The sequence below is a fragment of the Solanum tuberosum genome, unplaced genomic scaffold (assembly GCF_000226075.1).
Source record: "Solanum tuberosum cultivar DM 1-3 516 R44 unplaced genomic scaffold, SolTub_3.0 scf00294, whole genome shotgun sequence".
NCBI classification, from domain to species: Eukaryota; Viridiplantae; Streptophyta; class Magnoliopsida; order Solanales; family Solanaceae; genus Solanum; species Solanum tuberosum.
Window position 1 is genome coordinate 99,772 of NW_006239231.1, and position 12,505 is coordinate 112,276.

Sequence of the window (12,505 nt, forward strand, 5' to 3'; positions counted from 1 at the left end):
TCTCAAAATGAGCAATTAGCTGGCCATAAAAATATCAAAATCTAGAAGAGTTTTAGGGTGTGGGGTACGGGGTAGGGGGTTGGGGGAGTTGAGTTCATTTTTTTTACCATGTTCTCAATGCTTTGATAAATTAAGCAAACATGTGAGATTGATTAAGTTTTTTTAAGATGCCCCCTTTGTTTGTTTCTGGTGTTTGGATCATATCAACAAACTAACAAGAATTGTTGGAAAAAGTTTCAGTTTTATGCATTAATTATAGTGTAGGAAGGTGTGGAGAATACAGATTAGGGTAAATGATTAGTAAGAAGTAGGACATTGTCTTGATGTCCGTTCATATTAGTAGTTAGTATTGCTTATGTAGTTTCTTCTACTTCACTTTCTGTTATTATATGTCATTACTTGTACCTCGATTATCGTATCGTTTTGTGGTAGTATTTGTTCTATTACTATCTATTGTTTTTGTTATTATCTATTATTTCTTGTACTTGAATGTTTTACCTTGAGCCGAAAATCTATCAAAAACTGTCTCTCTACCTCAGAGGAAGAAATAAGATATGTGTACACTTTACACTTCACAGACAATAAATATGTTATTGTTATTGTAATGTATACAGTTTTTTTTTATAATTAAAGGGTGATTTACTGGAACAAATAATTTTGTATACCAAGTCTGACATTGCTATCTAGACAATAGAATAATAGCCTATTTCAAGCCGCCGTTGCTCTTAACCCAAATTACACTATTTTTATATATTAGAAACTAACATATAAATATATTGACTTAGCACCACAATCTTAGAAACTAATAACTCCATATTAAAGGTAGTTGAACAGCCAAGAACTAAAAAACTTGGATGCAACTGCGTTGATACTTGATAGCACGAATTTTTTTACATTGTCAATATATATAACTTTGGAAATAATTCCAATATATTTTTTTTAATTTTTCATCCGATGTCCAATATCTACATTGAATTCCGACTGAATTCAGATTCACATAAAAAAGTTCCACATTGAGCTAAAGCGTTCCCTACCAGGTCCAGTTAACTTATGCACATGAGTTAAAACAAAAAATAAGAAAAGAAAGTCATGTTAGTCTTACCTGATACATGTATTCGCATAAGAGAATTAACAAACGTGGCTTCCATAAATAAAAACATTGTCTAAGTCAACAAGAAAACCAGAATTTTGACCAAAATCACATGCTGAAGATTTGTTTAAAATTTTCATGGAAGATGAGAAAATGTAGAAAACAGCCAGCAACTCATTGTTAGACACACAGAGTCCATGACAAAGCCAGATCTAATGTCAGAACAAAAACAAAATTGGACCAACAAAAGCAACTCCAAAAGTATCAATGTTTTGGGATTTGCAAAAGGGTTGTCTTTGATTCAAGGATAAAATGAGACTCAATATAAAAATGACCATTCCAGAGGCTGAATGGTCAAGTGATGAACAGAGACAGAACCTTTAGAAAAAAGAAAGAAAATCACTAAAATGTAAACTGAACAGTCAATGACATTCCTTTATACTGTAAAATCTCATTTTCTAAGCTTCATAGGAGAAAGTCATTAGTAATAAAATGTAAACTTGGCAATATCATTGACATACTCTAAAGAAAATGTCAAACAAGAAGATAGAAACAGTGACAATGAATGATTTTAACATCTTTATCTAGAAAAATTCTAATTCAATGGCAAAGTGTAATCTCATAAGTGGAGTACGGGGAGAGTGTTGTGTACGCAGTTTTACCTTTTATCTGTTTATGAAATGTACCAAAATTTATACCAAGATTGCAAGCAACAACAACTAAAAGAAACTGAAAAAGGAAACTCAGTTGAAGAGTTAAAAAAGCAAACTTAAGTCATAAGTGATTATACAATCCCAAACAAGATGAATATCACCAAAAATGGATCAAAGATCCACTTTTTTTCCTAGTTTCTTTACAAATATGAGGTGAAAATACATGATTTTTACCTCTTTAAACTACTTATTTTTCTGGCACCATTAACCATTCTCCCTCATCTTCTCATCTAAAAAAAAGGTCCAAAAAAGAAAAGAACAAAAGGGGAAAATCTATATATCATATTATCCTCATGTTCTAAATATATGGCTTCCCAACAATGCAACATGTTGTTTCATTCATGATTCCCTCGTCCGATAGAGTCGAGGCCTTCAGTCCTGCTCCGAACGATTCTATGGAATACTTCCCTAACCTGGCGCTCTAAAGGGTCTAATCCATTCTTTAGACCATCATAAACAAGCCCAAGTTCATGAACTCTTAGCTTCACTTCTCCATCTTTTTCCTCTGTGATTGGGAATTGGACAGTATCGATCAATTCATTCATGTGGTGAGCGCATTTCTCCATCTCATTAATCTCCTTCAACAATCCACAAGCATTTCTACGATCCCTCTTCTTCGATTCCTCCAAAATCCTTTCGTGGAGGGACAGGATTGGGACGGCCCAAATAAATTGCCTAGTCACATTAAAATGTGTCTGCAGGCCACGGTCCTGGCATGGTATTGCAGCCACAAGTGCCCACATTACAAAGTATAACACATAACTCATTGTGAAAACAGCCAAAACTAATCCATTGGTAGCAATAATTTCATTATTTTTGGGAGCAACTAAGTTGTTACCAATTGCTTGGAGCTGCCTAGCAGCAGACCAATTCCTAGAAACACTCCATGACAATGATCTAAAATGCCCTAAAGACTTATGATCATTCTGAGTATTGTTTCTCCCAAATGACCTGTTTCTATGGGCAACAGATGTATTAGACTCCTTCTCATCAAGCATACCAATTGCGAAATCAATCAAAGCCTTCTTCGCACGACGAAATTGACCTTCACCAACACACCTCTGATTTTCTAATGCACACAGAACAATCTCCAACTGCTTCTGCCACTGTTTTATCTGCTCAATTCCATCCCTTATCGCATTACAAACATCCAACCCCTTCACACTCCTATCGAAATATTCAGTAACGTATCTGTCCATCGGAGGTTTGTTCAAATTAGCAGCGTTGTTGAATAAAATAGACCTGAATTGTTCCTGGCAACAGAGGAACACATCCAACATCTTACGGATCCACGGAACCGAAAGCAATTGATCAGAATCAACAGAAGATAATTCATTAAAACGTTCAGCCACTTGCTTCTGAAAACCTTCAAGTTCTAGCTCTTGGCTAGTCGCCTCATGAGCAGCTTCCATGGAATGCACCTGATCTCTGCGCATACTCAAAAGAGATCTCCCAAAATTTGTGAAAGATGCAGATGCTCCTTGATAATCTGTAACTGGCATTTCTAGATTACTTTTTTTTTTTTTTCTTTCTCACATGAAACAGTCAAAAGAAAATTGAAAATCTGAAATCAACCCACGAATTGTTGAATAGAAATTGGAGAAATGAAGTGAAAAAAACACGAAATTCAGATCAAACCCAAAAAGCAATGAAAAGATTCAAATAAGGATCAAGAATTGGTGAAGAAAAAGCAATGAATTAAGAAGAGAGAATGAAGAAGAATTTGGAGAGAAGACAAAGTCCACAAAGGCAAAGAAAGAGGATGTTTTTGGGAACCCTAACTGGAGGAAAACGCCCTTATATTGTGCTCCATTTCGACCGCGTATATGGGTTTGTTGGAATTTTATTTTTTCAAAAAGAAAAAAAAAAAAGATGAAAGAGAAATTTCAATGATTGTGAAAATTGTAAATTCTCAAAAAGGTACCCCACCAACTTTTAATGAAAATTCAATATCATTGTTAAAAAGAAAAAATGAGATACGATGGATATATCAAATAAAAAAAGGTGAAGAGTAAATTAAAAGTGCTTGGAAGTTGAAAAGTCACCAGTTGAGCTGATTTGGCTTATAAGCATTTGGTTTTATAATTAAGCATTTGAGGTACTTTTCATACGCATAGATAAATTTAAAAAATATTTAAAAGCCAATTTGATTGATTTATAAACTTAATTAAAATATTCTTTAAACTAGTGTTTGGTTATAAATTTTAAATCAAATATTGGAAATTTATCTTTCAGCATCTATTTAATTATAAAATTTATTTAGAATTTGAAAAATCTGATCTTCACATATTTTGAAATTTCCAAAAATTATTTCAGACAAATTTTTGAGTATTAGAAACTTTCACTCACGAAAAGTTAATTTTTTTCTGAGTAACATATACTTTCTCTGTTCCTAATTACTTGTCCATTTTTCCTTTTATAGTTATCCCTAATTACTTGTCCATTTCGACAAATCAAGAAAGGACAATTTTTTTTTACCTATTAAACTCTCAATTAAATGACTAATTACTTTGAAAAATGCAGAACTTTTCATCCACTTCATAATTAATAGGGGTAAAATAGTAAACTCACTATGTCATTAATTGATTTCTTAATAGGAGTGTCAATTCAAAAGTGGACAAATAATTAGGGACAGAGGGAAACAACTTTAAAATCTCAAAATTATTTATGGCCAAAATGAGAGCCAAGTATCATTAATTAGGGCTTAAATAAAGATTTTGATTTAAATTATTTAGGTTAACACGTAGTATCACACGCAAGGGACGCGTATGATGTTCAATTAAGATGGGCCAATGTAAGAACGTGTAACATAAATTTTTCAAAAAGAAGAATCTATGATATTGACTTTTATGCATTGGATTTACTTTATTTGTTTGATTTGAGGGTTAAGATTAAATTAAATGTCTAATATGTCCTATTTGGGTGAACGTTTTTGGTCACCTTAGCTGACATAGTCTTGTGAAACATATGATATAATCTAAGATACATAAATAGATAATAGAAATGTAGTTAGGCATACCTTTCATAATTTATTTTAAAAGAAATGTTGAAAGATGCAGTACCAAAAAATAATATTTAATCTTTAAATTAAATGTCATTTTCTTAAAACGAGAAGAGTATTCTCCCGATTCATTTTAATTGTCATGCTTATTAGTATAAATAACTAATTTAAAAAATTATGACATACTCAAACCATCTCCAATCACACTCTATTTTATTCTCTATTTTCTATATTTGGAGCGTAAAAAATAGAGAATTGGGTCTCCAACCACACTCTAAAAATCTCTCTATTCTCTATTTATAGAAAGATGAATAGTAGTTCTACAAATTCATCCTCTCTATTTCACGTTTTTATTATTTTAATATTATTTCTATTATTTTGTAATTAAAATATTATTTTTCATATAAGACTATTAATTAAATTTCTAACATTTGTAATTCTTTTTAAATGTGATACAACATTTTAAAAAATATATTATTTAATATATACTACTTTCATCCCGAATTAATAATATTTCAAATATTTTTTTCAATTTTCGTCACTTTAGTGATAATTTGATAGTATTATTATTAATTTTCACTATGAAGAATGCACAAAATTTAAATGATAAGATGAAAATTTTAATTTTAAAATACAATACATAACATAATAATTTAAAGACAATGTAATACATAACAAAATATTTTTAAAAATCACAACAATAATTTAGTAATTCGGTAGGTCATTTTCACATTTAACAATATTCAGAAAAAAAATTAGTGTATGATCTAGAGAATTATTGTATTTGTGATTACGATTGTGCTTGTTGATTTCTTTTTTCAATTATTCGTAGTTGTTCTTTAAAATTTTAGAATAAATATAATTTTATATTGAATAAAGAATTTGAAAATAATAATGATGTATTACATGAAAATTATATAGGGTGATTATTTTGAAATAAAGAACAAACTTATATTATGAAAGAAAAAAATAATAGAAAAAATAATAGTAATTATTATTATTATATAATATTGAGGAGAGAGAACTTTTTTTTTCTTAAAAAGTAATTTAGAGAATTTAATTGAAGTTGGTTGTCTGAAAGAATAAAGAAATTTATATTTAAAAAGTAAAATAAAGTGTAAGATTAGAGATACCCTCATAATGTGTTGTGCTATTTTCGTTATCATTTTAGCTCAAAATAGTCACTTTAAGGATTCAAGAGTATCATTGAGAATTATTTTCAATTATATTCTTTATATTATAGAAGTACTCCCTCTGGCCCGGTGTTCCAATATAAAAGTGCTATTTTTACCATTTTATTTTGATTTAAATAAGTGGCGCTTTTTACCTAATAAAAAGATCATATTAGTAATTGTTTTCTTTCAAATTTATCGCTATTTAGTCAAGTGATTTCATGTAGCCTAGAAACTATATTTTAATGTGTACTTTTCCCTCGATCCTAACTTATACAACGCATATTTCTTTTTTAATTTCTCCCAAAAAATGTAACATTTCACTTTAGAGTCAAACAAATATATAAGATTATTTTTAGACCATAAATTTCAAATGTCTGTTATTCCTTTTTAAATTTTTATCAGGTCAAAATATTGTCATATAATTTGAAACGAAGAAAGTATATATAAAAGTAAATTAGTAAGAATATGAATAATTTAGTAAATTACACATTTTCTTATAATTATTTTTTAATAAACATGAAAGACCTAAAATAACAATTAAAATAAGAGTGAATAATTAATATGATGAAAACAGTTAGTAGCATTAAATTGAAATTAAAAAATAAATAAAATAATTTAATAATTTAACAAAATTAATTATTTTTTAAAGAGCATATACCATTACAAGTAAAATGAACCGAAGAGATAGTATTAAATAAACATGATTAAGAAAGAAAGTATAATATATAATTGGCGGTGTTAATATTTCTAATTATTCGACTCAACGTCATCATCTTACCTTACCATAATTAAGAAATTACGTAACTAAACATATTCTAATAGTGACATGTTTGGCATCTAATCGAAAATAATATAAACCTAATTGATTATCTTACGTCTCAAATGAGACAGAGTCTTACGTATTAGTCATCATGTTTGATGTAAAAACCAAATTTATTTTTTAATTAAGAAATGAGAGTGTTTAATTTACCATTAACAAAGTTGAATCTAATACCTTAAAATAAAATACTAATCTCAGAGAGAATAGCAGACTATTCACTTCATATTAAAATTATTTATTCTGCCTCAAACTTGATAATTAAGTTATCTTAATTGTAAAATCCATCTGGAATAATGATAAATGTTTCAAGGTAAAATATTAAAAATGTTTCCTAGGAAATTTTTTCTTCAAATTGAATTGCATAAATAATAGAGGACTTATGTCATATTAATTCATTCCAGAACAATAAACTGAGTCGTCTCATAGATTTCTTTTTTATTTCTCAACGTCACCTCAAAATGTAATTAATTATTTTACATGAGACGAGAACTATTCTTCACTCTTTAACATGATGTATTCCCCTTGTCTTAACGCGACGCTCTTTCTCATTATCATCTACCTGTTTCTTTCCTCAAGTTATCAAGTGTACGTCACTACTATAAGTAGCATTCAAATTAAAAGGACATTTTGTGCTAAAAATAATATATAAAAAAGGAACTTAATCCATTTCTTTTAAATCCAAAAAAAGACAAGAAAAAAGGAAGAAGAAGAGGTCGTCGTGGATGCACAATTGCAGAAGACCAAGTATTCATCACTATAATACAACGATAGTGAAAATACTTACGTCACATGTTTTGTCAAATCAAATAAATGCATAAAACTTGTATTTTACTTCCCCTGTCCTCCTCAACTTAATATTTTAATTTTTAAAAAATATAAAAATAGTACAAGTTACAATAATTAATACTAATACATGTATAAAAAAAAAATACGATCAAAGAATAATTCGCTCATCACATAAAGTGAGATAAAAAAAATATATTTATTATGATAATTTATAGTATAATTTTGAAATAATATAAAAAAAAAATTGATGTTAATTTGGACCCAAAATGTAGGGTGAAAGCGTGAGTGTTGTCAGTTGTCAAAGGGATATGTCTATATTGGCGCGTAAGGTGGACTGGAACTGGAACTGGACTGGACTGGGTCCGCTAGAATTCTCTAGAAGTACAACCTCTAATTCTAGCATTTTCAGAGTTTGATAATGTCAAATGGAACTCTACGGATTTAATAGAATTCAATAATTTTAATTTTAATTATATATTTATTTTAATAAATGTAATGTGTTGATGAATATGTTGCAAATTGTAGTAAGATACAATTGAAAAATAAAATGATTAAAATAAGTATTTAGATTGAAATACGAAATATTTTGTTTTTTTAAAGAAGATTTAAGTTCACACAATAACACCAAGTACCAACATAATAAAAATGTATAAACTATTAGTTAAAACTACTAACTTAAGAGAAATTTAAAATTTCAAACACTAACTTAAGAGAAATTTAAATCTTGACTCTACCTCTACAAATAATATACTTATCCTCCTATAAATAACTTGATTTGTTTGGCCAAGTGCACAATACAAGATTTTGAAGGTCGAGATAGTATTGAGAAGACTTGATTATACAGGACATAGTGCAACTTAATATTATCGAGGACATGACTTTAGATAGACATGAGTGAATCGCGTATTAGGGTAGAAGGCTAGTAGGTGTCGTAGAGTGGTCTCTTATCCTGGTGAAGGTTTAGGGACGGTCATAGGATTAGTCATGTCTTTATAGTTGTGTTGCTATTCTTTATGTTATTCCATTATTTTGTTGTTGTTATTGTTTTTCTCTTGTAAAATTTACACTACTTTTCTTTTTAACTATGTTTTCTTCATTATTTTCTTCTTCTTTTACTTGGATTTGATACACTTAAACCAAGGGTCTTTTGAAAACAACTTCTATACCCCACGAGGTAGTAATAAGATTTACGTACACTTTACCTTCTTCATTTCTTACTTTGTGAAATTTCACTGAATATGTTGTTATTGTTATTCTTGCTTTGAAATACTTTTAGATATAAGGGATTGGTAAATTACTCATTTGGGGAATAATTCACTCATCAAGATTTTGAATAGTTTATTTATATATCAATTTATATACGTTGTAAAGTTTCTTGGTAGATGACTTTTCAGTTTTCTTCTATCACAACTTTAGTTTGTCATTTCGACTTTACCATAATTCTTTACGTTATTAGTTTGTTATAGTTGTGTTGTATTATTAATACTCATATATAATGTAGTTTGTTTTTCCTTTATCTTATTGTTTTGAGTATATTTTCATGTATCAATATCATCATGTTCCTTTTAAGTACACTTTTTACCATACTTAATAATATAACATACACACAATACTGTTAGAAAATATAATTATAAGAAATATGAATGAAAAAGAAGATGTCTATGAGACGTGTAATCACTTTCTTTAAAAAGATATTGCACATATACATATTGGGGAAAATACAATCAAATCCCTTCAGGATACAACAAAACGCTTTGTTTATACATGCAAATTTTTCTTAGGTTATTTCTAGAGAATCTTTATATTTATAGAACTTAAAAGATGACTTTCATAAAAGTCATGTTCTTTCATGAACAAATGACTTTTCATAAAAGTCATGTTCTTTCATTATCAGATGACGTTTCATAAGAGTCATGTTCTTTCATTAACAAATAACTTTTCATAACGAGGCCACAAACGAATTTGATTCATTTTCACTGTTGCAATTAATCCTAATTTATCATCGCTAATAGTGTCAATTTCATACTTAAATCGCAAGTCATATTCTTTTTCTGTCAGGTGTCCTAAGCTCAACAAATTATGATAAACACTTAAACATAATAAACATCAGAATGAGAAAAATCATTTTTTGAAGTAATTGAATTTTTTCCTTTTTCCAATAGCAGACACTTTAGAGTTACTATCAAGTCTTACAGTAGCTCTAAATGATTCATGTAGATCAACAAATAATTTTTTATCCCAGACATATGATTGTTATAACTAGAATCTAAAAACCATTCATTTCTTCTATTTTCTTCTATTTCTAAGCTAGAAAATAATAAAGTCTCTTGTTTATCTCCATAATTTTTAGCCAATTTGCATGTACTTCTCTATTTTCATATTTTTAAACCAACAATTTCTATGATAGTGTCCAAATTTTCTGAAATTATGACACTGAACTGTTGATTTGTTATGTCTCTGAAAATTTTGATTATTTTATCGTTCCTTCCTAAAATTGTTATTATTACTCTATTGGTAAGAATAATTACATTTACCACGGCCTCGAAAATTTCCTTTGTTCCCTTGTCCTCTATCTATGAAATTTTGAACTCTTTGATTTGTTTTAGCCAAGTTTGATATCTCATCCTTTAGATTAGGTCGATTTACCTTTGTTTGCAACACTTCATTAAGTTTTTCTATCGTTTGTTGATTCAAGGACATCTTGTGTATCATAAATTCACCTTCTAAATCATCAAGTGTCAAAGTGCTAAGATATTTGGTGGCCTCAAAAACTGTATATTTTGTGTGAAATTTTGTACTCAATGATCACAATACTTTTTTATCAATTTTAGCAAGATCGAAGTCTTCTCCATTAGCTCTTGACAATATTAATAACTCTTGTAAAAAATTCTTTGACAGACTCAGTTGATTGTATTTGGGTTAACTCATATTGTCTTTTAATCTCTTGCAATTTGACTCTTCTTACGTCTGCGGAACGTCGATGAGAATTCACCTAAACTTTTGACTTTTCTTATCGTAAAATCATCTACTTCTCCAATTGATTTGTACTTGATTTTGTATGTCCATTCGACTTCAGTTGATTGTGTATGTGGTAAAGTAAGTTCTTCAACAAATAATTTTTCATGCTCTTCAAAATCTATAATTTTGAATAATGATTTAGAGTTGATTGTATTTTCACTACTCATAGTCATGCACTTCAATTGCAGATCTAGAACTTCCATTGTTTTTTTTTTCAATTTTGGGTAGATCATTAAAAACTTGCTCTTGGTGAACACTTTTGCTTCCTTTGTCACTAGCATCATCTTCAAAAGCTTCAAACAATTTTTTTTGTGAGACAACAGAGTATTTCAATTTCTTTTCTAATACCTTCACTTTGTATAGACCAATCATGTTTATTACATGTCTCATGGCTTGAATTACTAGCCTTTATCGAAGAAACATCAATTTCAACCAAATTATTCTTTTTAGTCATCCCAATAAGGCAATAATTATTGACTTATTAGATTGACCACTATTGGAGTCCTCTTTCCAATCAAAGACATCCATACCGCAGTGAAAATTACTTCTATCTTTCCTTCCTTTCTCCACAATTTTTAAACTCTGATCTTCTTCATATATTTTTGTCTAATTTGATGATTCTTTTTTTTCTCTTAATTGATCATCTTTTCTTTGATTTTCTTCATTTATTTCTACCAAACTCAATGTCTCTTCTTTATCATCCTTTCTTTGATCTTCCTCCTCCACTATCACATCTATATTTCCTCGTCATTGTACCTCTGAGATTTTGACATCTTTGATTTGCCTTAACTCAGTTTGATATCTCTTCTTTTGACTTAGATTGACTCACCTTTGTTTGCAATGCTTCATCAAATATTTTTATCATTTGTTGAGTTAAGGACATCTCATATGTCACCAATTCACCTTTTAGATCATCAAGCTTTAAGGTATTCAGATTTCAGATAGACTCAACATATGTCTTATTGTTTGAAACTCTTAACTGAGAAAATTTAATATTTTTTAAATAATTTTCTTCTTCTAATACTTTTCCATTGATTCTAAACCATCGACCATTTTTTTGAATCTCATAAAGAAATCTTTGATTGATTATGTTGGTTTCATTTGAGCCAACTCAAATTGTTTCCAAAGTTCATGAAGTTTTTCTCTCTTCACATCTGTAACACGTCAATGTGTTTTTGTTAAAATTGTTCAAGCCTTCTTAAAATTTTATTATATACATGCAATTCAACCTTTCTATCAAGATAAAATCATGCCTTATAATCCAATTTTCTACTTTTCTCCAATTATTTTGCAAATTCACTAGTCAATGTTATGCCCTCTGGGGCATTCACGAATCCAATATCAATAATGGACCATAGTCCAACAATTTTGATAAAATTCTTCATATGTTGATACTAACTCTCAAAATTATTTTTACCATCAAGAACACAAAAATGGGACATTTCGGATAAATATGGAATACTCATATTCTTTTGTATATGTCAGATCTCACATGAGACTTTAATATGATCTCACCTTTTATCAGATCTCACACAAGACTTTTATAAGAATCTCACACAAGCTAGATCTGATATCAATTTGAAGGAAATAAAATTATTCAAGGTAATAATATATGCACAAGTGAAAGATCCAACAATGTTATATAGAAGAAATCTATTAATCTACAACTAGGAGGTAGAAGGCTTTATTAAATAACTCAATAACTCTTGTATTTTTGTACATTGAGTATATCTCTCTACACATTGAATGTATCTCTCACTACGTTGAAAATATGTAATAAAAAGACACCCATATTTATAATATTAACAACCAAAATAAATTAGGATCATGAACATATAATACTAACAACCAAACTAAAATCACATACACTTAACTAGTTATCACTAAATACCTTTCCAATTC

At 29.0% G+C, this 12,505-nt stretch overlaps 1 protein-coding gene across 1 annotated transcript; it reads right to left on the reverse strand.

The window, feature by feature from the left end:
• Positions 1–1,820: 1,820 nt before the first annotated feature.
• Positions 1,821–3,576, reverse strand: LOC102586098 (uncharacterized). Its single transcript, XM_006359749.1, has one exon. It carries the CDS (start codon positions 3,303–3,305, stop codon positions 2,139–2,141), a length of 1,167 nt encoding a protein of 388 aa, XP_006359811.1. The 5' UTR covers positions 3,306–3,576; the 3' UTR covers positions 1,821–2,138.
• Between the last annotated feature and the right edge of the window lie 8,929 nt (positions 3,577–12,505).

Bases quoted from the DNA above. Each gene is read 5' to 3' on its own strand.
- LOC102586098 (XM_006359749.1), bottom strand. From the start codon at position 3,305: ATGCCAGTTACAGATTATCAAGGAGCATCTGCATCTTTCACAAATTTT.